Raw genomic sequence first — 24,226 nt, forward strand, 5'->3', positions numbered from 1 at the left:
GACTACAAAACAAACTTAAAAACAATTAAAATATTTTAATATCTCAATATGAATCCGTTTCTTAAACATAGATATTTGCGAGGATCCTGAGATACGCGAACGCATCGAACAGCTGAAAACTGAGCAGGAGAGTAAACGTCTGGCAGAGGCGCAACGGCGACGTGTGCGACGCTCACAAAGCAATAACACGCGGTGAGTGAAAAATCTACCTAAATTTTCTTAAAATATAAATTTTTACAATCGTAAATTCCTATATTTTCTTCCAAACTTTCTACTCCCACAGCGCCCAGTCTGTGCGCCGCACCTCCCTGCGCGACAAGACGCTAACAACCAAAAAGGACGCCGTCGAAGAGGCGCGTCTGCGTTTACAAGCACAAGAAGTCTTCATTGCACCGGACGGCACAACGCACGCCGATACAAATGGTCTCAGCAGCAGCAGCAGCAGCAACACTACCAATAATCATCATTCCACGTTGGCGCTATTGGATGGCGTCAACGACTCGACAGCCGCCACAACACTTGCCTCCACGCACGACTACAATTGGCTCACGAAAGCGCCAACAAATAACAATAACAACGCCAACAACAATAATAATAATAACAATACGATTAGTAGTAATAATAACAACGATAAGAAAGTGGCAGCATATACAGCTAGTCTTGCAGCGGCGGCGTCGGCAACCACAACGACAACAACAAACGGTAGTGTTAACACGTATTTGCCGCATTCGCTGTCCGCCATGGATGTGATGGATGCCTCGTCGCATGCATTTAATTCACGTCGACCGCCAGAGGGTCGTGAAAATGACGAATTACAGTTGAACGCCTACAAAGCCGGTGGCGGCGAACATCATCGTTCGACATCGGCGTCAGCAATGATTGTTAGCGATCGTAATAACATGGCAGCGGCGGCCGCATCGACGGTCGGCCCGGATGCGGTGCACATACAGTCCAGTAAGGAGGCGGCGAATGGCAAGATAAATGTGCAAGTGACAGTGCTCGTGGGTAAGTGGAGAATGTGCGCGCAACATACGAACGTTGTGCTGGTGAAGGGTGTTGGCTAGTGTGAGTGCCTCTTGTGCTGTAATATAATAAAATACAGAAATAGTTTGCTTAGTGATGGGTGTCGAGTGTGTATGATTAATGTAAAGCTTTTAGTTTGCTTAATTTGTGGCTTGACTTCGCTCAAACGCCTGGTGGTATGCTATTATTTTGCGTATATATTATGTTTTCGAAGGACATGCATGTGACAAATGCTTTTTAGCTTTCAATTTGACAAATAACGTTGCTTCAAGCATATGTTTATGGCGTAAAAATGTGGTTGTTTGCAAAATATTCATTAGAAAATTCAAAATCATAAAATAAGTGTTGAAAATAGTCATCCATATTTAATGGAAATGAAAATTTTTTCATTAAAAATTTGTGTATATTTATTTGATACGAAAGATAAGTATTTATATATAATATCGTAACATATTTTAAAAGCGTTTGGTATTTGGGTAGACCTAACAGTTTTATGTCTCCAAAAAGAAAGCGAGATAAACATAAAGTATTGCTATATCTGAAAAAGGTGCCTGTTCGCCTGTTTGTCTGTTCGTACGTTTGTCCAAACAAAAAACAAAAAGCTAAAACTTCCTTAAAAAGTTAGATATATTCATGAAATTTTATAAACATCTTGGCACTCTAAGAAGATTTGGCATTCGATATTCCAAAGAGTATTGCAAGAACAATAATTTGTGTGGGAACTTTTAACCTAAACCGCAAATCTCACTGTCAACCGAAACCAATATAACATTGTTTTGATAGCCGTCTAGATTACAATAATACTAGACAAGTTTGTACCACAACTACGATGTTTTTATTTTTGCTGTAGTAATAGAAATCATGCTCAAAGTAATTTGGAGGATTACTGCCTAATTGATCTGATAAAATCCAAGTACACTCAAATTACGTAGACCCGGCTGTCGTAGGACCGGCTTCTTTCAAAAGAACAGCAATTATCTGCACTGGCTTGTGGCAACTCTGGTGTAGAATGATCGAAATCGGTGCATATATCGAATATTATAACAACCATCGCTGTCCGATCTTAAAAATGAGCCGACTGACTCGTACCCTTTAATACTACATTGAACAGATAACATTTTTTCACTTTCACTATTCAATTGAATAATGGTTTTAGGATCCTAAAGTCTACTTTAAGCAAATGAAAGTCCTAGACCAGCTAAATCTTCACGGAATTGGGTAAGTAGATGGGAAAAAGGAGCGTAATCGGTTCACAACTGACTCTTATGACGATTGCCACTTCCATTATCATAATTTGGTCTGGCGTACTTTTTATACTTATTTGCTTTTTTTCTTCGAAAGCCGATTTTTTTTATCAGAAAATATCAAAAGATATGTCGTATATATTATTCGCACATATGTATGTATATATTCCCTAGTTAAGTACTATAATGTATACATACATATGTATATGCGTACTTTTAGGTGCTTGAATAATACATTTTTTTACATTACGTATTTATTTCATTCATAAATATTCTAATACTTCAAATGTGGTAAATTACAGCAACTTTTAAACTACGTTAATTATTCCCTATACAGGATATATTCCAAAGGGAAACTTCGGAAACCCTTGGAGTACACATATATCGTCACCTAAAAAGCAAAACAACGTAACATCATTTTTCATAAGTTTACAGGGGAAGGAAAAACGATATAATAGAAACCACTCACATTGAAACAAAATTTGAGGTTTGCTTATAAAACGGTTATATATTGGTTAACATACACTCATATTGAAATAAAATTTGATTTTTGATTATAAAATGGTTATATATTGGTTATTATATCAGACAGCGATTTTCGATTTTTTTTATGATACGCTGTTTTGCATTTCAGGCGACGATATGTACAATAAATACTCAGCTTGACGAGCTGTGTTAAGAAGAGTGCTGTCTGTCTGTATATACGCGACTAGCATTTGAGAAAATCAGATCAGAAATATGTTACAACCTAAGAAGCTGCTCATTTTGTCGGATGCGCCGCTATCGCACCACTATAGCATACTGTCATACAAACTTAACGCTCAAAATCAAGGTCTTGTGTGTGAAACTTATTTATTTGACAACATTTCTCCACGAAATTTTACAAGGATTATTGTGCAAAGCAATATTGCAGTTTTTGCATAAATTGTCCACATCGGATCACTATAACATATAGCTTCCATTCAAATTTAACTATCGGAGTCAAGTTTTTGTATGAAAAACTGTTTTATTCGACAAAATATCTGCACAAAACTTTTCGTATATTATTTTCTACAGCAGCTCTAAAATATCTGAAGAGTCTTATTTTTGTTAAATTCAACTCTTGTATGCAAATGTTTTTTATTTGACAAAATAACTCTACGAATTTGGCATATCTTATTTTCTAAAGCAAGGGTATATCTGAATATTTTTTTTAAGACCGGACTACTATATAATATTGCTGTTATACAAACTGATTGGTCAAAATTAAGATGCAGATATTTTTTATCCTTTAATGCCAATGAGAAGTGCACCTTTTAAGGGTATTACAGCTTCGGTGCAGTCGAACTTAACGTTTTTTCTTGTTTTCATTTTTTGTATTTTAACTGCAGTTGCCATAATTTATTTATAAAAGTATGAAATTCCAGCATTTTTTATATTATGCTCATATCATTAAATTTTTTCATTGCATACTTTTACTTTAATGAAAAATACACTCACATATGTACATATATATGTATGTATATTAGCATAGTTTTCATGCATGTGCACCGTTAATACCATAACGCCAGTAATAATGTAAAATATTTGATAATAAATATAATAACTAAGCCAGCAAGTAATATTATTATTTACATATGTATGTGTATTTACGCAGCTTAATAACCATTTATGTAATTACTGCATATCATTTACTGTTTTATCCATATCATATTTATGTTGCTTGCATTCATTAATGTATTTTTTCGATTTGTTTTTTCTCTCTTCATGTACTCTTTTTTTCTGCCATTCAAACGGTTATGTCCCGCATGTCGTTGTTGTTGTTGTGCCAATGTTTCAAATCAACTCGCGACTTTGATTTCGTCGTTTATTAAAATAAATCTGTGAAATAACGCAATTGGCTGCTCACGTGACAATCATCCATACAATATAATTTGTAAACGACGTTGTTTTTGTATTTGCAATCTATAAATATAAATATAAAAATAAACTTGCACCATATCACAAACATGCATATTTTGAAAAATGCACGCCTCGCACACACACACACACACACACACACACGCGCACTCACACGCAGACACTACCAATACGCATCATCATCAACAGCAGCAACAACAACAGTTGCAGCAAAGCATGCTTATGCCAGCGCATACACTCTCCATGGAGAGTCTGAACTCTTCGGCAGCCACACTGGCCAATTTGAAGAAGCAACGTTCGCTTTCGCGTACAAATAACGGTATATTGATAAGTGAAAATGGTTCTGTTTTAGGAGCCGCCAACAACACCAGCAACACGATCAACAATCATCTGCACACCGGCAGCGCCAACAACAACAATTCAATACTTGCGAACGACACGAGCAGCGGTGCGGTGCATCAGCAACCGCTGAGCGGCGGTCTACATCCCAGTCACTTAGAGTTTAACAACGGTACGGGTGCGGGTGGTGGTGGTGGTGGTAGTATAACGAGCGGTGGCGAGCAGTCGACCGGCTACTCGAACGCCTCGTCGATGAACAAGTTTAGCGGTATAACGGGTGATGTAGTTAGTGATAGCACGAGTTCCAAAAAATGCTGTACGCTAATGTGAACGAAAGTGCGCAACAAGTGGTTGGTTGGTGCGACGGAGATGATGTAGCAGCGGGACAGTATTCGCAGTTGGCATTTTCAATTTGATGGATGTTGCTTGCCAGCGCATATTTAACATACATACATGCTATATGTAGTATTTTTATAAACATACATATATGTATATGTAATATACATACATATATATATATATATGTAATATACATATGTATATATTCGTGCAGCTGGTGCGGCATTTGTTGCAACAATTTAACAGGGTATTAAATATATGTTTGTATGTAGCGGGTATGCCAGTGTATTTTTTGACAAGTTGTTGCACTACAAACACACACACACGTACTATGTACATCACAAAATATGCAGAAAGTACACTTCTTTCGTTGTAAACTCTATTCACCAAACACACCACTTATGTTTTATTTTTGTTGGAAAGCTGTGTGCATTACTTTGGTGCACTAATACAAGGGTAGGCTACAGTCGGCAGTTGTTGGTGCTGGAAAAACAGTTTTTTCTTAATGACAATATAAAAATTAACTAAAATTAAAAAAAAAATTCAATTTTAAATTTTTTCGAAATTTTTTTTCAATTCAATTTTTTCAATTTAAATTTTTTCGAAATTTCTTAAATTGCAATTTTTGTGCGCAAGAAAATACTAACTTAAGTACGGAGTTAGTATTTTTTAAGATTGCATTATTTGTTTTTGAAATGATTTAAAAACTTAAATATTTAAAAACATTTCGAACTTTATAAAAACAAATGCGTAATTGTTTTAAATATTTTTTATAATTATTGTATATTTTTCTTTAAATTTTCAAATTAAAAATTTAATAAAGCGTTCCTGTGGCAACTTCTTAGTTGACTTAAAGCTAAAAAGACCACACAATAATAATAAGAAATAAATGATATTCGAGCTAACTACAAAATAGCATTGAAAAATAAAATTGTTCCTGTGGCAGCTTCTTAGTAGACTTAAAGTTAAAAGACCACATAATTATAATAGAAAATATATGAAATTCAAGCTGGCAACAAAATAATTTTGAAAAATAAAATTTTCGAACTCGAATTTTCGAACTTTATGAAAATTAATTTGTATCTTATTCCCTTTGTTTTATACTGTAAAACGATTTTAATTTTGTAATTAAAGAAAATGCACATAACTTGTAATTTTTTTAACCCAAGCTAACTTTCGAAATTACTGAAAATTAATTTGTATGTATACATTTTTTCCATAATCTTCGAATTTTATAAAAAAGTAGATAATTTTTTTTTTTTTTTTAACTCAAGTTCACAAAAAATAATTTTGAGAGAACAAATTTTCGAACTTTAAGAAAATATAAATGTATTATTTTCTTTTTCTTCTATAATTTTTTTAATTAGTTTTGAAAACTTAAATTTTCGAGTAAAAATGTTCACATTTATGTATTTTTTTTTAACTCCAGCTAATTACAAATTACTGCAGGCTAGTTTAAAATTTAAATTTAACTACAAATGATTTTAAAAATCAAATTTGAAAAATTTAAATTATAAAAAAAAATATAAAATTAATTTTTCAAACACATTTCTTCAAAAAACATTTTACAAAAATTTCTGAAACAATTCTAAAACATTAAAAACAAAATAATTTTCACCCATTCCCAAAAATAAGCACCAACAACCTGCAACTGTTCAGCCGAAAAAAATGCATAGCGTGCTTTTAGGCGCTGCTCGAAAAAAACATAAAGCCACTAATCTTACCAATGCATCACAAAAACTAGTTAAAAATTGTATAACTATAGTTAAACACATTGTAAAGTATATAAAAAATATATTATTTATTACAATAAAAACAAATTATACATAGAAGGGCATTTGAATCAAAACAAAAAAAACTCAAAGTAAACCATACGGCATATGTATATGTGAGCATAAATATGCCATAGTAAGTAGTTAATGAAGTCAACAAAAAGTTGTTAGTAAAAAATTATAAACTTCACATGTATTTACTAGTATTGTATACAAAAATTGCTGAGCTGTCTTTTATTATAAAAAAGTGATACAAATTAAGCAAAAATATAATTTAAAAAATTAAGCAACATTATATAAAAAAATAATGAAAGCTAAATTAAAAAAAATAAAGTAAAAATTAATTTAAAAAAATAAAGCAAAATTAAATAATGTATTATAACTAAATAAAAAAAATTAAAAAAAATAAGTATAAAAAAATGTAAGATAAGCTTAAAAGTAAAAATATAACTGCTAACTATAACAAATGACAAAATGAGCTATAAAGCAGCACAGCGACGCATACATATATAAAATATACATATACATATAGTATATAAAAGAAAGCAAAGCAAATGTAAAGCAAGTGTCTTTTAGTATGTTAGGCATTTATTGTTATTTTTTCTTGCTAAATTTATGCTATTTTTATTGTTAAAAAGTGTGAAACGAAAAAACTAACATTTAAGCAGTGTGAACAAGTTGTTATTTTGCAAGAAGAAAACTTATTTACTTCATATTAACGGTATTTAGTGAGTGGCATATGTGCTGGACTATTTTTGAATTTAGTATGAAGTGCTAAGTAATAAAACTTAATAAAAAAATGTGTGCTGCAATGCCAGAGCAACTCTGATCGCTTATGAAAAAAAAATACACAACCAACTAAACAAGCAAATTTGCAGGTTGAGCGCCTAAAATGCCAGCAAATTACTTTTTTCTAACAAAATTTGACATTAACTAAAATTAAACGACTTAAAAGCAATACTTTGCAAGGATGCATGCCAGGCATAAAGAGTGATCAACTTGGTTTTTTAAGCTTTATGAATATTACTTTTGTAAAATGTATAAACAAATACTTATTATATATTACTTATGTATATATTATGTATGTATAGTTAGTTTTTAGCTGTAAATGCTATTTAATAACTGTTAATAAAGTTAAGCGGTGGAATAAATTTTAATTTTCGCTGAAAATTTTAAAATTTTATACTTTCCACATTAACTGTAAATATATCGAAATGCAACACGCTTCCGGTTACATTATTTATTACACTTTTTCTTCATATACCATATGGTAAATATGTATTTCTCAGAAGTCCGTCGATCGCTTAGCTCTATTTCTTTATATTAAATGGTAAACGAAAGCAAATTTAAAAATTTAATATAAAATGTGAATTGAAAGTTATGGCCTTATTTGTTAACTATAAAATATCTTAATTATGTACATATGTACTACACAATGTAACAACTATTATATATTATAAATTATATTATAATGTGTATTTTTAGTTATGCAAATTTAGAGCAATGATTGAAAGAAAAATAAAATTTCAGAAACAATTAAAACTGTATTAGAAATGTAGGCCACGAAAAGTATGTATGTATAACTAAATATTTAAATAAAAACTATATTTAAAATTATATCTATGTATAATTGAAAAATTGAAAATATAAACATTAGTTAATTGAAAAGAATAAAAAAGAAATGCATATAAATATTACTTGATTGAAATTTATTTAAAATTTCACATATTTTATTATTTATAATATTTTCTAATCCAAGGCTGCAGTGCACAGTAAACAAGTCATCGGCAGTATGCTTATTTGACAATGTATACATGAACGGGTTTGTATGTATATGTAGTTTTCTCTCATTAACCCATACAATGCAGCTTGTTTAAAAAAATTACAAACATTTTTTTATGTGCTTGTTTTTTGCAAGAATACTCCTGAATCTAGAGGACTTGTGACAGCCCTCCATTTTTTCGAGAAGCTCTTCCACGAGATTCTCTTAGCCTTTCTTACCTCGGACTTGTATATTGAAAGTCCTGTTTTATACAACGCCCAGTCAAGAGATAACCCACTCCTACCGGCCCTGTTAAGTAAACGTCTGCAGAATGCTTTGAAATCCGAGAGTTACATAGTCCACTACACCGACAGGACAAGAGCTCTCCAGTGCAGTATTGCACGCCGAGCTGAAGATTTCGACCCTCTCATCCACCATAACGTTGAGCAAAACCAAAAGCTCCGTCAGGATTTGGAAGGACTTCACCGAACCGTTCGTTACCAAATGAGGTTTACAGGTACAGTCTTCTATAAGAATGTACAGCTGCTGGCGTATGCCGATGATATTGATATCATTGGCCTCAACTCCTGTGCCGTTCGTTCTGCTTTCTCCAGACTGGATAAGGAAGTAAAGCAAATGGGTCTGGCAGTGAACGAGGGCAAGACGAAATATCTCCTGTCATCAAACAAACAGTCGTGGCACTCGCGACTTGGCTCCCACGTCACTGTTGGCAGTCATAAAGTCATAAATTCGAAGTCGTAGATAATTTTGTCTATCTTTTAATCAGCATTAACACCACCAACAATGTCAGACTGTAAATCCAACGCAGGATTGCTCTTGCCAACAGGTGCTACTTCGGACTGAGTAGGCAATTGAGAAGTAAAGTCCTCTCTCGACGAACAAAAGCCAAACTCTATAAGTCGCTCATAATTCCCATCCTGCTATATGGTGCAGAGGCTTGGACGATGTCAACAACTGATGAGTCGACGTTGCGAGTTTTCGAGAGAAAAGTTCTGCTAAAGATTTATGGTTCTTTGCGCATTGGCCACGGCGAATATCGCATTCGATGGAACGATGAGCTGTACGAGATATACGACGACATTGACATATGTAGTTCAGCGAATTAAAAGACAGTGGCTACGCTGGCTAGGTCATGTTGTCCGGATGGACGAAAACACTCCAGCTCTGAAAGTATTCGACGCAGTACCCGCCGGGGGAAGCAGAGGAAGAGGAAGACCTCCACTCCGTTGGAAGGACCTAGTGGAGAAGGACCTGGCTTCGCTCGGAATATCCAATTGACGCCACGTAGCGAAAAAAAGAAACGACTGGCGCACTGTTGTTAACTCGGCTATAATCGCGTAAGCGGTGTCTACGCCAATTAAGAAGAAAGAAGAAACTATTGCAATATAAACTTCTCCATATGATAAAGAACATTGCACAATTTTTTTTATTTGATCTAATAGCAAATCAAATTATGTTTTTAATAAAGCATGCTTACAACACACATACTTATATCTGTACCCTTCACAAACCACTTACAATGTAACTAGTTATGTATTTAACTAATACAAGGTCATTCATAATGCAACACTGTAAATCACTTTCATTTAGTAAACAAAGAACAGCTGTTCGCGAAATACAGGTTTAATTTAAAAATAATTAGTTTTCTTAATAAAAGAAAATTTTGTTTGTTAATCTGCAATTAACATACCAGGATACTTATACTTAAACTGCAACAAATAAAAGGAAACCCCCAAGCAGTATTAATTTATATTGCACACATGACAACATCGATGCAACTATATCGCTACAGTTTTACCGCAGGTGCCTTTGCTGCTGGCGGTAGTTTTTTTGGACGCGCGCCAAGCCAATTGTCGGAGCTGCCGGCATTGACAAGTGCATTTGCGCCAACAGCCGCGGCAACATACTATTTAGGTGAGAAATGTCATAAAAACAATTCAAAATACAAATGAAAGTCAGTTTTATTTGTATTGTTTTTAGAATTACTTTTTTTGCGTGCTGTGCCCATTATCTTGATGGTGATTTGTAATGTACTAAATTGGCGCTATTTTCTTAAAGCTTTGCAGTGTACTGAGCACACATTGACTGCAACGGTCCTTACCGCTGCCACTAATTATATGTTATCGGTAAGAATTTGGTTAAATGCATATGCTTATGAATTAATTACGATTATATTTAATAGTTTATATTAGGTGCACTTGTTTATCGAGAAGAGATTACTCTAATGTCAACGGTTGGTGCTATATTTATTATAACCGGTCTTTGGTTTCTATGTAAAGCACAAGAGGAGCAAAAACTAAGTGCAAAACATAAAAAGTTACATTAGAAAATAAAAAATAGAGTAAATTAATGAAATAAAAACGTATTTTTTTTATTATTAGCCACTTATTAAACGACTATTTAATAGTTGTGGCTTTTGTGATAAGTAATAAGTACAACATACAACTTACAACTACGTAAAAGACATGACAAAGATAGCATTCGAGGCATTATCTTCACAGCAGTGATATGATCACCTAAATGTATCAGATCGCAGATGAAGAATCTTCAGACGTGTCAGAACACTGCACTCTGCACGATATCACGATGTGTCCGTCGAACACCTGATAGTAAGGCCTGCAGACTTTCGGAAAAGCAACACCATGCACTCTTCTTCAAAAGGTGTCTGCAGGCGTGTTTCCGCAAAAATTATTTCTGCAGTCGCCTGCTTGAAGAGAGGCCGTCACCTGAAAGCAATTTCAAAACAGTCGGGTCTACGTAACCGGAACTTACCCGGAATTTTTATCCGGCTAAGGACTGTCAATTCGGCAGAATTCTGCGCTACAACAAAGTAATACGCCTACCAGATTGTGAAGGCAACTAATTTCTGATATACAGTGAGCACCATTCCTAGTGAAGCCATTAACATCTTTACTGACTCTCTCCCAGTGAACGCCGTACTTGGAGTCAAACTACCACCTATTGTCGACGAAGAAAAGCTCCTTCTGGATATTGTTGTAAGTTAAACTACGGCGAAATATGTTAGTATTATTGTTGTTGCAGTGACAAATAATCTTGAGGAAAGCTTCGATTCCTTTTCGTTTACTTAGAGACCGTTCTCGCGAAATCGGGTTTCGACATGGTTGTATAGAATAAATACTTGATGATCAGCTTCTTATGTTGGTGTTTTCAAAAATGCCTCACAAAATAATATTGGGTTGTAATGCAGGAACAGCGCTTAGCTACATACTATAAATCCGTGAGGGAAAGTTCATTCTACCAGACTCTTGAGCACCACCCACCCATAATGAGAAACATTGAATTTTTTATAGTTTTTCTCTTGGTTGTTTCTTTCTCTTTTTTTAATGTAAGTAATATTTTTGTATGATTTATTTGTTGTTGTTTTTATCAATTAAATTTAATAATAATAATAATAGTAATAATAATTATTATAATAGGTAGGCGTATAATTACTTTCTGTTTTGCTCTTCATCTCAAGTTTGTCACCTTGAAATACTAAACAAATTATATGCGATCAGGTGAAGACAACAACAAATGACACAAATTTTTATATTTCTTTTTCACTGATAGCCCTGCTCTATCTATAAAGCACGCTTATAGCGGCTATTATTTTGAACTGATTCCCTTCTTCTCTTATCATTTTATCATATGTAGTTGTTGTTTTGCAGTCGACATTTCTAGCACATCTAAACACTTAAAATATTAATTCTTCTTGTTTTTTTTTTGTTTTTACTAATTATCATTGCTGTAACTTTTGCAATGCGTAGCTTGTTACAGCAGCAGCTGCCAACTGGGTTGCGCTGTTACGCTGTGTTCCTGATGCTGCTGCTTGCCATTTATTTTGGTTGTGCGTCGCGCAATATTTGAGATTTTTTTCGCATAATTGTGTCATTTGTTTTTTTTTTGCGTTTTGTTTTAATTGATTTCATATGTTCAACTTGCTGATTCATACTTTCGTTTGCTGGCTTACATGATGAAAGAGCAATTACATACATTTATAATATTTATTTATTAGAAAAAAAATGAACATAAATAAGTATTTCTGTAATTGAAATTAGCATAAGTTTTCTTTGCGTTTCTTTAAATATAATATTCTTTTTCCTTTTTTTCGCTTTCTGTACTTCTCCTTTGTTTTGTTTTTGCTTTCACTTGTTTCTCCCATTTTTTTGTGATTTTTTTTTGTTTGTTTGTAGTTTTGTTTACGAAATTAATTGTTAACGCGCGCGTGTATTTGTTTACGTTCAATTGTTGCAGTTTCGGTTGCTTTGGGGTGGCCGCTGTTGCCAATGTGTACTGCAGCGTTTTGACATTCGTCACACTACTAATTAAAGGTTAAACATATTTTGTTTTGTGGTTTTTCCGTGTATATATGTAAATGTATGTGTATATATTCGTATGTTTATGTTTTTTGCTTCTTGGTTTTGTTACCCTCATATATATATATATATATATATATATATATATATATATATATTCACGATTCTTAAGTGGTTCTCATCATTCTGCCTTCTGCTTCATTTCGATTTCATCACACACACACACTTCTTTCTTTCTTGGCATCTACTTCAATCAATTTTTATTATCCAAACCCATTGGTATGCGCTGCGATGAGCGGTTCATATATGAGCCGGACGATGGGTTAGACTGGCCGCCACTGCCATTGCGCCCACCCAGCGTGCGTGATGGTGGCGCATTACCTCGTCCGTTACCGGCGCCACCTCCGCCATTGCCACCGCCGCTGCCGCGCGGACCACGATAGTTGCCGGATTCGTAACGTGAGCCGGAATCTTTATTTGAGTACACATTGCCGCCACCGTTCTGATAGTACGAGCCGCTCGACGAATTTTCATTGTTGCGGAAATAAATGCCACTTCCGCCACGACCGCTGCCGTTCTGTTGCGAATTGCCATAACTACCGCGACCGCGTCGTCTTTGGAACTGTCGTCCGTTATTGTAGTGACCTGCAAAGTTAAATAGCAAATTAAAAATCTTGTCAATTACGGTATCAGAGCTCACTTACCACCATCCTGCTGTTGATTTGAATTCCAATGATTGGATTCATGAGCGTTACCCGATGATTGGTTGCCATCGCCGTAGCCACCACCACTACCGCCAACACTGGGTCCGGCGCCACTACCACTACCTGCACCACCGCCACTGTTGCTGGACGTCCATTCGATTTTGCGTACAATCGCTGGCGTGTTGTCGCTGTTGCCACTTGGGGTCGATGGGTTGGACAGCGCGTTCATCTCGGCGCTCCATTTTGTGGGCGGCTCCAAAACGTTGCTTGCGCCAGCAACACTGCTGCTACTGCTGACACCACTCGAGGATTTCAAAGCATTGGCAAGCGCAGCAGTGGCTGTGGCATTGGTAACTGCAGTGCTGCTGATGTTTGCGGCTGCACGTACACTGGCCGCAGTAGCTTTGGACATAGCATCCCATTCGTTGGCTATCACCGATTCGCTGGCATTGAATTTGCTGTGTGTGCCCAAGTCTTCGTTTCCTTTCAGCTCCTCTGCTGCTGCGGCTGCTGCAGCGGCGGCAGCGGCAGCTGCACTGGCTTTAGCCACCACGGCTAGTTGCTGTTGCATTTGTTGTTCGTAAGCTAGGCCAACGACACCATTATCGAAACCCAAATAACCGGCGGCGGTTACATCCGAGACACGTACATCACCTGGTTGCATACCCAATGTTGGTTGTGGCTGTTGCGCTTGCTGTGGTACTTGTGGCAATTGTTGTTGTTGTTGTGCATTTTGTTGAGCCAGACGTGCTTGCGGTGCGGCCATACGCGCCATTATCATAATTGGTGCTTGCTGTTGTTGTTCGGTTAGCAATAACTGTTGTTTATGGGCTGCAACCGCATCTTGTGGCTGCATGCCCGGACCCCCGACCGGGGAGAACAATTGTGGATGCTTTTGTTGCTGCTGTTGTTGTGGAAACATGGGGCTCGGGTTGTTGCTCGCAATAGTGGGCGTATTGCTGCTGTTCGCACTAGTTGGTGCTGTCACATTAGCGGCCGCCTGCATGGGTGGGAATGATTGGTTGGTAAATGTTTGCGTTGGAATTGTTTGTTGCGGTTGTGATTGCTGAGCCTGCTGTTGTTGCTGCTGCTGCTGCTGTATGATTTGCTGCTGTTGTTGCAAATGGTGTTGCTGTTGGTTTTTGTGCAGCTCTGCTACTTGCAACTCTCCACCATGTACTAAGATATTTTGTTGTTGCAATTGTTGGGAGAGACTATCTTGTGAAATTGGTGGCTGCTGCTGTGTTTGTTGTGGCGGTGGTTGTTGTTGCTGTTCGAACACAACACTGCCAATGGGTGCATTGCCAGCTAATTCTGGTGAATCAAGTTCGCTCTCTTGCAAAAAGTAAAAACTACCATTGCCAATTATCTCCGCTACGGGACGCATTTGTTGTTGTATAAATTGTTGGCGATTATGGGGGAACAAACCCTGTTCTACAGCGCGCACTGTTGTGGGAGTAAAATGACCTGGTGGTGGTTGTGGTGCTCCATGTATGGGTATAGCGGCGGCTTGTGTGCCTGGGCTAGTCATCAACTGACGCTGTTGCTGCGGTGGCGCCTGTGCAATGGGTACCATCTGTGGTGGTACCTGTGGTACACCGATAATACTGCCTGGTGGCACCTGTTGCATCTGTGGTGGTGCACCTTGCATTTGCTGTGCCGTGAACATGGCTACATGCACTGGTGCGGCCCCGGTACCTTGTAGTGGTGCTGGAAAATTGGGGGGCACAGCACCAGGTACAGCATTTGCCGGTTGTATTACAACTGCATTCAATGGTTGTTGTTGTTGTTGTGTTTGTGGTGGTTGAATACCGCCCTGTACCTGTTGTTGTACATCAAGGTGCTCCTTAGTTGTTTGCTGTGACACCAATTGCTGCGGCAAGTTTGGCTGTTGTTGCTGCTGTTGTGGCAAATCATTAGCGTTACCTGCATTTGTTGTTTGCAACACGGCATCTTCAGTTAAACCAACATTGGCATTCTGATCATCCATATCATCTTCTACATCAATAGATGATACGTTTAACTTCTCCAATCCTTCCTCTAAATATATCTCGTCTGCATTAGCCACATCTTCGCCGTCGGCGGCATTACTAAACACTTCCTCCTCTTCCTTTACCTCAACCTCTGCCTCTGGTGTTGCCATATAGATCTTATCGAGATAACCAGATTCCTGAATTTTATTGAAGATTAAACGTATCTGATCATATGTAAAGTTTTCTGCATAGATTTTGGGGCGTCCGTCAATGGTCATTGAATAAAGTTCGGCCGCTTTTTGTGCGGCAGTCACGAATGGTACATCATCTACAGTCTCGGGACGGGTCGTACGCACATCGCAACAACTAAAATGAAAATATATAAATTAATTTTATTTTTCTTTTTTCAATTCTACTACTTACAATTTATCCAAAATGGTGATATCGGCAGTTTCCAATTTCAATGCGCCATTAGCTCCATTTACAAAGTCGGCACGAATGGTCTCATCTTCGAAGCAATTGATGATATTTTGGATAACTAAAGCTTCACGAATTTTGGCAGTCTCAGCAAGGGCACGAGTAATCAGATCCTGCAATATAAAATATGCGTTTAATATTTTTAAATAATGTTATAATGTGTATTAGTTAAAACATTAAAATAAATACCTTGCGTGCTTGTTTTCTTTGCTCCTTTTCAGCTTCTTTCACAAATTGCCACATTTGCTTGGAGAAATCGCGTGCGAATTCCAACATAGCAATAACAGCGTCATACTTTGCTACAGCAGCTTTCTGGTCGGAGCTCAACTCCTTGCCAGAAGCTTGAATGGTACGATATGATTCCAATTTAGTCTGTGTAAAAACAGATTAATAATAAAGAGAAGTGGAATAAATAGACATGACATATAACATGATGGTAGAAATAAAAAAAAAAAATTAGACAAAGAGGAAAAACGTTATTTTCGGCTGCACCGAAGCTATAACACCCTACACAAGTGCCATTCTTATAAATGGGTACAAAGAGTTAATCAGTCTATATGACAGGTACATATGTATATGCTATCGTGCTATCTGAGTAATGTATTCGAAGAGTTTACTTTTGCTTTTGACAAGGGGCTTGATTTTGTTCGGTCAGTTTGTGTGGCAACAAGATGACATCGACAAATGAGCAGATTCTTGGAGTCATGCAAGTTCTCAATATAAATAACTATAAAAAAAGGAAAATGTTTACTTATCCCGTAACTTAAACAGAAGTAGTATGGCGCACAGGTGTCTTTACTATAGATATCACCCACTTATGTTTTTATTGTTAATCGCTTATCAACGACAATTAAAAATTTTGTTGACGAATGTGCAATAGAAAATAGTAAACAAAATGAAGCGGTAGGTATTGAAAAAAATAAATAAATAACCTTTAATTTTATGCGGAAATGGTAAATCACCGAAGGCAAACATTTTTTTGCTTATTACGAATAACATGGAATGCAGTAATTAAGCAAAGTATAGTGGCCGCAACAAAAACAAAACTGCAGCAGATAACAAAAAGAAGATAGGTAATAACAGAAATACGAAACAGTAAAAAAGTTAGAAGGGCCATGAAAAACTATAAAAAAAAAAGGAAGAGAAAAGCGAAATTGCTGGTATAAAATAAAACATGGAAAATCGAACAGAAGCACATGGAGTTCCCCTATTATGCACTAGTGATGCCACATTACAAAAGCCGCTGAATAAATTGCTTCAACAATTGACATAGGTCAATGAAACCCGTCAACAAATATATAAACGGTGATGAATTTCTCATACAAGCATGCGATGCCAATCTCGAGTTTAGTCAGCGCACAAATTGTCATACTTCTTTATCGAGTCATTCAAAAACACAAAAGCAACACCATCATTATTTTCATGTTCTTTGTGTTAAACACTTTTCGCTCCCCCGCACGGATGGCAACCGTAATATATGCCGTGTGTTGTAAATTGTTGCTACTACCACTGCTGCTTTGCTTTTGCTATAATCGCCGTAACAAAGATGGCGTCGCGCGAAAAAATTCTGCGAAATACACCGAACAAAACCGAAATAGCACGAATGCCAAATTTTTCTTAAAATGAAAGGAAATGGTGTTAATGCAAAATCTATTTGCACATTAAAAGTTTTAAATACCAAATTACATAAAAATATGATAGCACCTAATAGCAGAAAATTCGAAAATGCTACAATGACTAATATGCAGCATAAATTAGCACAATTTGTTATGACCGACGCACAATTGAGCGGCCGGTTTAGCTAAATGTCTGCGGCTTTGTTTCAGCCAACTTTGATTTACTGCACTTACTTACAAGGGCTTCTTTGTGAATCCTTCAGGATTTTTGGCGTAAAAGTCACGACAAAGAATAACTTATAAATTAAACTTCACTCACCTTACGTTTCTCCAAATTGCGTATCTTATGGTCAATTGTGGTGATCGTTTGTTTCATTGGAATATTAGCTTCTAACACAGGATTCGTAGCAACTCCTTTCGTATTGGTGCTGGTTGAGGTAACCGAACCCTCATTAGTAGTACTGTTGGTAATATTATTGTTCAAGACTGTGCTGTTCGCATTATTCTCGGGCACAGCGTCGGAGTTGCTATTGATCACATCTTGAGGCTTCTTTGTGGCACCGCTACCAGTAACATTATTACCACCGCCAGTACCATGCACAGAGCCTATGGAGGCTTGTTTCTCCAGTTTGTTTGAAGCAGAAGGCATACTTCACTGATAAAAACCGAATCAAGAATGAAGTGCAGCGCGTTTTTCTAGCGTGTCTATGAGAACGTGAATTATATGAACCGTGTGTGTCAAAATATAATCGCACCTTAGACAAAAAAGGGATAGAGCCGCAACCAGCAAAAACTAAACCACACAACGACGAAAACGATGACCACGGCGAGGAAAAATCACGAAATTCGCTCAAGCGCCGTTTTTAGGCGATTTACATGGACTTTCCGAAATTAAAAGACAAAGCATATGTGTTAAATGTAGGCAAAGACGCTTTACATTGCTAATGAGAGAGGGTGATAACTATAGTTCACGATAAATATATTTGTCGCTCTTGCGTGCAAACGAGATCAATTCGCCGTGTAGTTGTTCGAAAAAGTCACAGTGTTGCCAGAAAATTCTTTGTGCACTGTAAAATGAGTTTCGTTATTTATTGCTTATGATAAAATAAAAAAAAAATAATAGTGTTATGATTGTGTAGTTATATCTTATAAGTGAAAAATAGATGTTTCTTCTATTGTGCTTTAAAATTGACTTTAAATTTTGAAAATGGGTAGTGCCTAATAGAAAATAATTATAGTTGAATAACTTGGTCATAATTTGCTGAAAATCGAAGATGAGTGCGAGGCTGTGTGGTTGCTATAAATTTAAATGTAATTTAAGTCAAGACTAATAGACAATACTATAAGAAAAAAGAAAACAATTTTTATAATACTTCTTCAAACTTTTGCATTTTATTGATATGTTTTATTATTTGTTTTATTATAATATTTTATAATAACTTTCAAAAATGCGTCATATTAAGTGCAATTGGTTATAACCGTACTTTATTTATTTACTTAAACAAACAAGGCACTTCGTTTTTTACAGTTATCATTTTATATAGAAAATAATGTGAAATTCACTACAGAAAAAATATTAATAAGTTCTAAATGAAATAATTAATAATAATTAAAATAAAAAATGATAAAATTGAAATATAAGATGAGTATAAAAGAAGAACAGTTATGTTTATTATGATATCTTATGAATTTTCAAAAATGCTGTTTACTTTTCACAAGTTAACATTTTTTATGTTGTTTTATAACTACAATATGAAATCATTAAGTATCCACCAGTGGCTTAAGTCTGTTACAGGAAAAGTAGCTCTATACAGCCGTATAGTCTATATGGTTAGGAGAAATTTAGACTGTGTGTAAGTTGGAAGCAGCTCTGCGTATAATTTATTTAACAATGCTTAATATTTAGTGCAAAAAAAAAAAAAAAAAAATATATATTAAGCGGTTCAAATATATTTTAATAAAATATAAATATAATAAAACTAGTAACAAAATTAAAATATTCTTGGAAGTTTTGTTAATGGGAAGCTAGTTTCGAAAGTTTATAATTTTTTTTTTTAATTATAACAATTTAAATTAACAGGTTCTTGGAAGTTTTGATAAACTGGAATGGAAGCAATTTTCGGAAGTTGACAATATTTGTTTTTAGAATTGAATTTTCCTTCATTCGTGGAAGATTAATTTGCCTTTAAAAGAAACTTGTTATTAATTTTATCAAATAATTAAAGATAAATTTCAAAAATATTTTTTACAAATTTTGTTTAAAAAAAATATTTTTTCTAAATGTATCTCTCAAAATAATATAATTTTCTTTCCAAATTAAGATTTTTCCATAAAAAAAAATTTTTTTATAATAAATAATATTTATTCATAATAAATTTTTTTTTTAAATAAATTTTTTTTTCAAAATATATACAGTGAAAGCTCTGTTAAATGGACGCTCTACTAAGCAGACATCTTCATTAACCATGCGCTCTATTAACCGGACAGAAAGGTTCTGTCCGCGTATGAAATATTTCACTGTATATACATTTTCAAATTTTCAAATCTTTCACATTTTTATTTTTTTTTTAAATAATATTTTTTTTAAAATATTTTTTTCAAAATAATTTTTTTTAATAAAATTTTTTTCAAAATAACTTTTTTTCAAAATAATTTTTTTTTAAAAACTTTTTTCAAAATAACTTGTTTTCAAATTATAAGCTTAGCGCAAAAATAATAAATATCGTTTAAAAATTTGTCTGCATATTTGCCATATTTGGCAACCAATATGAGCTCACATACAAGTTGACATACAGATGGCGCTGAAACGTAACAAAAGCGGGAAAATGGCAGAATTTCATTTGCTATTCATATTCCGTTGACAAATTATCCTAATTAGTAATTTTAAGTGCTATAATTTTAAATTTTTGATAATATCTAACTTTGGTTGATTTTTCACTAATTCTCAATAATATTTTTAACAAAAGTGTAAACGCTCAATTTCGTTGTGTTATGCAAATTTTCGCTTAAGGCGTTAGAAGCTGCGTCCAAATACAGCAGTGACACTACGTTCAACACCAACATATGGAAGGGCGAACTAATGAATATGACAACAACAACGACAACAACGATGAGCACTTCTAAGCATTTTTCCACAAATTTTTCTTTATGCTCCACATGCTTATGCACCGTTGTTTTGCGGGAAAATTTATTGATATTCAATTGAGTCGCTGTCCAATATTGTCGAAGATTTATTAGACGAACGCCGCCGCGTCCAATAGTCAGTGTAGCCGCGTGCTTCATCATAGTGCTGGACAGTCGTACGCCACGGTGGCCATTGCAGTTATTCTTCTACGAGATCCCAAACCATGAGTGAGGCGTCTGTGCCGCCCACTGTAACGACAGTCTGATCGCCGTAGAGAAAACGTGAACATGCCAGCATACCGGAATAGACTTTCGCTTCGTGAAATTCGGCACGTGGACTAATACAGGGATATCTGTGGGAATACACAGAAAATTAAAACTTTGGAAAAAAAAATTGAAATGTAAATGTTGACATGCCTGAAAATGCGCAGATAGCCATCGGCATCACCGGACACCAGCATGTCTTGCGCCGCCGAACGACTGCAGGTGGCAATAATTGTGTTGTTGTTGCTGTAGTAACGGTTACTCCACATGCCTGCCACCAAAAAGCCAACAGTGCAATTGCTAGTCAACCATTTGACATCTTTCATAGCAATGGGACTGCGCTCCGGCGAGAGTGACTTAGCATCCCAGAAGAGTAGATCGAAGTCAATGGTGACCGTTTGCACGAAATTGCCATCCATGCTCCAGTCCAGATGTGTGAGTGGCTGTGAGCCGCGTATTTTATTCACCTTCTTGTAAGAGAAACCGTCGCGCGATACGCGGAACAAATATATGCTGCCATTCTGCGAGCCCATTGCGATCATGTCGCCAACTAAATAAGGAATAATAAATCTGCTTATCCAATTCAAGCTAAGACAATGAAAAGTACCCACCTTGATTGAACGCTACACAGTTCAGCGGTGAGCCGCAGACACGCAACGTCAGCATAACGGAACCATTCTCACAATTGATGACAAGCAGATGACCCTCAGTGCTGCCAGCAGCCAGTGCAGTGCCAAATGGATGAAAAGCTAGTGAAACACACTCGTAACCAGTTTGTATAGTCCAAATTAATTTGTTTTTGCGCCACAGTGCGATATGTTTATCATGGCCGGCAGTGGCGAACACCTCATCTTCGGGGTGTGCAGCCAAGCCCCACAATTGGCGACCATGGCCGAAAACGACTTGTGTAAAGCGACGCTGCAGTGAACCCTCTAAAATGTTATTACGTGTGGTGCCCACATAAATATTGCCATCATTGCGTCCGGGACGTTGTGGATAAATAGTGCGTACGCCGCCAGCGGCTTCAGGAAGCTAAGCAAAGAAAGATTGGTTAGTAAATGCATAAGCATTCTTGTTAACATTGCTCACTTTTGTGTCTGCAATCTTTTTGTAATTTTGTAAGGAGTCCCAGGCGGCAATTTTACGATCCTTCTCACCGCCCGACAGCAGCGTACCTTCGCCCAGCATAATCAGACAACCAATACCTTTGTTGTGTGCCTCGAATTCGGTGCGTACAAAGTAGGCGCCATCCGAGTCAACCGAATAAATGGTTATGAAACCATCGGAATCGGCAGTGATGACATCACCATCCGGTTCGAATTGCACGCTGGTGACATGCGAACGTGATGGCTGCTTAACAATATCGGTGCGTTCGAAAAAGCCATCTTTGCGACGATGCCAAAAAGCCAGATGACCACGCCCATGTGTGATAATGAGATTATCGTCCAGCGGATGAAAGGCGGCGCCTGAGAGGCCTTCTTGCAGCGTCTACAAATATAAAATACATTTAAAGAGCTGTTGTTGTGCGTATTGCAACAACACCTACTGCAACTTTGCCGAGCAGATGACCCCATTGCCACTGCCAAACCGAAAGTATGCTTTCGCGCCCGCTATCCACAGCCAATATATAGCTGCCACCGTTCTGCAAGTGATTAAATGTTGCATGTTCGCGTCATACAAGTAGAAATATGTGAATGCAATAAATTTACCAGTTGTGAAAAGGCCACCGCTGTGACGCCGCTATCCAACTCGCCCATGCCGAAAACATAAAGTGTCTGCAGTGATTCGGTGCTCCAAATGCGCACATGCGCCTGTGATTTACGATCGCGTCCCGCTTTCTGTCCCGAAGCCACCAGCTCACGTGATGGATGTACGTCCATGCTGTTGACAAAGTATATTAAAAAGTATAAATTATATACGAAAGCACACTTCACCACCATAAAAGCATACTAACCACATAATATCCTCCGTGTGTCCAGTATAGTGTCGCTGTGCATCTTCCTCACGATCCAGCAGTACAGCCACAGCAGCTACGTAATACAATAGCTCACCCGATGGCAAAACCCAGAGATTACGACGTGCATCAATACCACGATAGCCGTGACTGCGCATGAAAAAGGAAAGTTAAGCAGAATGTCAGTATAACTTGGCATTAAAGCAGGCAGCAAGCGTGTTTCCAACTTACACCCACTGCAGCTGCAATTTTTTATCGGGCGGCGTATTATCCGCGGGCGCATGATGTAATGGTGGATAGAAGGTACGCCGCAAGCCACGTATAGTCACTTTGGTGGGCTCCTCTTTCATAATGTCCAACATGCTGTATTCACCGTTCGCACGTAAAATCTCACTCTCCGGCGCATAGAGAATGCGTGGACGACTTTTACTGCGTGGACGTGCACCGCGTAAAGGAACCTTAGGCAGTTCTTCTGTGGGTAGTATGGGCGCTGCGGCGACAACGGAGGGGCGCGAACGTGAACGCCTAATAGGCGAACCGGCAATTAAGGCAGTGCCAGTTGCTAGATAAAATGTGTCAACATCGGCAAACTCGTTGCGTAGTTGTGAAAAGCTGCGTACCTGTAAAGCAGCGCAGACAAATGATAACGTGTTTAGTGGTGTGCGGATACAGACATAGCATGATTGCAGAATAAAAGAAATAGAAAGAAAAAAATGTTAAATCGTCGGCGTAGCAAATCGACGATTATGCGGTTATTGTGTCATGGTCAATAGCCTTCTTCCACTCACCTCTTGTCCTGTGCCCGTGTACATTTTCTTGGCGCCATTTATTTTCAACACTTGACCCAAATCTTCTAAGACCTCTTCGAATGGCTGCGATGTGCGCAAATTCAACAGCACACGACACTGCAAGAGAAATTGGGAACAATAACATTAAAAATAATGGTAAACATATTTTGGGTTCAACAAATAATTATTCAGTCTTAGTTATCCCTAATGAAGGCTACCTTTCCGTAAGGCTTGCGGCTATGACATAAATCACATGCTAAGCAATAAAACGTTCAGCCGTAATTAGGCCATATGACAGCGTAATAACGGTTCACTAACACATTAAAGTCAGGGTTGCATTACATGAGACAGCATAGCACGGAGGGCAATACTTGGAACAGTGCACATTTCAAAATTAAATGAAATCGAATACTGTAAAGATGTGGAGAGGTATTAATGTGGACTATACTTTGTGTGGAGAAGGGGTCTCAACATTACTTATAACACAGAGTATAATAGTTTTTTTCATCTAATCGTCGCGATTAAAACAATCTAAAGAGATAAATGGTTGTTTATGTATGTATAACAAAGTTCAGAACTATTTTCTGTCTATCCTTTTGTCGCTCGCTTCAG

General features: G+C 36.6%; 4 protein-coding genes across 11 annotated transcripts in view; 2 read left to right on the forward strand and 2 right to left on the reverse strand.

Annotated features, from left to right (window-relative positions):
* The window catches only part of LOC126761719 (protein phosphatase 1 regulatory subunit 16A), a 110,284-nt gene extending 101,971 nt beyond the window's left edge, over positions 1-8,313 (forward strand). For 3 of the 4 annotated variants that reach the window (XM_050478091.1, XM_050478090.1, XM_050478092.1), the window contains 3 exons: positions 72-192; positions 284-1,005; positions 4,327-8,313. In XM_050478091.1, coding sequence (XP_050334048.1) covers positions 72-192; positions 284-1,005; positions 4,327-4,835 — 1,352 coding nt within the window. In that variant the 3' untranslated portion in view covers positions 4,836-8,313. The remainder of the gene's footprint in view (positions 1-71; positions 193-283; positions 1,006-4,326) is intronic. The other variant, XM_050478093.1, reaches the window with a different exon arrangement.
* A 1,689-nt stretch (positions 8,314-10,002) lies between these two features.
* Positions 10,003-10,760, forward strand: LOC126761728 (uncharacterized). 2 transcript variants are annotated; one of them, XM_050478105.1, is made up of 3 exons: positions 10,003-10,313; positions 10,380-10,525; positions 10,582-10,760. In XM_050478105.1, exons 1-3 carry the CDS (start codon positions 10,160-10,162, stop codon positions 10,723-10,725), a joined length of 444 nt encoding a protein of 147 aa, XP_050334062.1. In that variant the 5' UTR covers positions 10,003-10,159; the 3' UTR covers positions 10,726-10,760. The 2 variants fall into 2 exon arrangements, with proteins under 2 accessions (XP_050334062.1, XP_050334063.1); XM_050478106.1 differs by having other exon boundaries at positions 10,458-10,525.
* Positions 10,761-12,290: 1,530 nt separating this feature from the next.
* On the reverse strand, positions 12,291-18,327 carry LOC126761717 (caprin homolog). The gene is made up of 5 exons (XM_050478085.1): positions 17,805-18,327; positions 16,059-16,241; positions 15,816-15,982; positions 13,420-15,758; positions 12,291-13,360 (listed from the first exon to the last, which is right to left on the reverse strand). Exons 1-5 carry the CDS (start codon positions 18,132-18,134, stop codon positions 12,969-12,971), a joined length of 3,411 nt encoding a protein of 1,136 aa, XP_050334042.1. The 5' UTR covers positions 18,135-18,327; the 3' UTR covers positions 12,291-12,968.
* Positions 18,328-18,896: 569 nt separating this feature from the next.
* The window catches only part of LOC126761718 (echinoderm microtubule-associated protein-like CG42247), a 185,932-nt gene continuing 180,602 nt past the window's right edge, over positions 18,897-24,226 (reverse strand). For all 4 annotated transcript variants that reach the window (XM_050478087.1, XM_050478089.1, XM_050478088.1 and 1 more), the window contains 9 exons: positions 23,615-23,731; positions 23,058-23,446; positions 22,827-22,976; positions 22,582-22,753; positions 22,419-22,514; positions 21,962-22,360; positions 21,484-21,904; positions 21,026-21,422; positions 18,897-20,961 (listed from right to left, as the gene is read on the reverse strand). In XM_050478087.1, coding sequence (XP_050334044.1) covers positions 20,808-20,961; positions 21,026-21,422; positions 21,484-21,904; positions 21,962-22,360; positions 22,419-22,514; positions 22,582-22,753; positions 22,827-22,976; positions 23,058-23,446; positions 23,615-23,731 — 2,295 coding nt within the window. In that variant the 3' untranslated portion in view covers positions 18,897-20,807. The remainder of the gene's footprint in view (positions 20,962-21,025; positions 21,423-21,483; positions 21,905-21,961; positions 22,361-22,418; positions 22,515-22,581; positions 22,754-22,826; positions 22,977-23,057; positions 23,447-23,614; positions 23,732-24,226) is intronic.

The sequence above is a fragment of the Bactrocera neohumeralis genome, chromosome 6 (genome assembly GCF_024586455.1).
Source record: "Bactrocera neohumeralis isolate Rockhampton chromosome 6, APGP_CSIRO_Bneo_wtdbg2-racon-allhic-juicebox.fasta_v2, whole genome shotgun sequence".
NCBI lineage: Eukaryota > Metazoa > Arthropoda > Insecta > Diptera > Tephritidae > Bactrocera > Bactrocera neohumeralis.

Excerpts from the sequence above, each read along its gene's own strand:
- LOC126761728 (XM_050478105.1), top strand. The coding sequence starts at position 10,160 with ATGACAACATCGATGCAACTATATCGCTACAGTTTTACCGCAGGTGCC. Across the intron at positions 10,314-10,379 it reads CGCGGCAACATACTATTTAG|AATTACTTTTTTTGCGTGCT; the intron begins GTGAGAAATGTC and ends TATTGTTTTTAG. Across the intron at positions 10,526-10,581 it reads CCACTAATTATATGTTATCG|TTTATATTAGGTGCACTTGT; the intron begins GTAAGAATTTGG and ends TATATTTAATAG.
- LOC126761717 (XM_050478085.1), bottom strand. The coding sequence starts at position 18,134 with ATGCCTTCTGCTTCAAACAAACTGGAGAAACAAGCCTCCATAGGCTCT. Across the intron at positions 15,983-16,058 it reads AAAGAAAACAAGCACGCAAG|GATCTGATTACTCGTGCCCT; the intron begins GTATTTATTTTA and ends TTTATATTGCAG. Across the intron at positions 15,759-15,815 it reads ATCACCATTTTGGATAAATT|TTGTTGCGATGTGCGTACGA; the intron begins GTAAGTAGTAGA and ends TTTTCATTTTAG.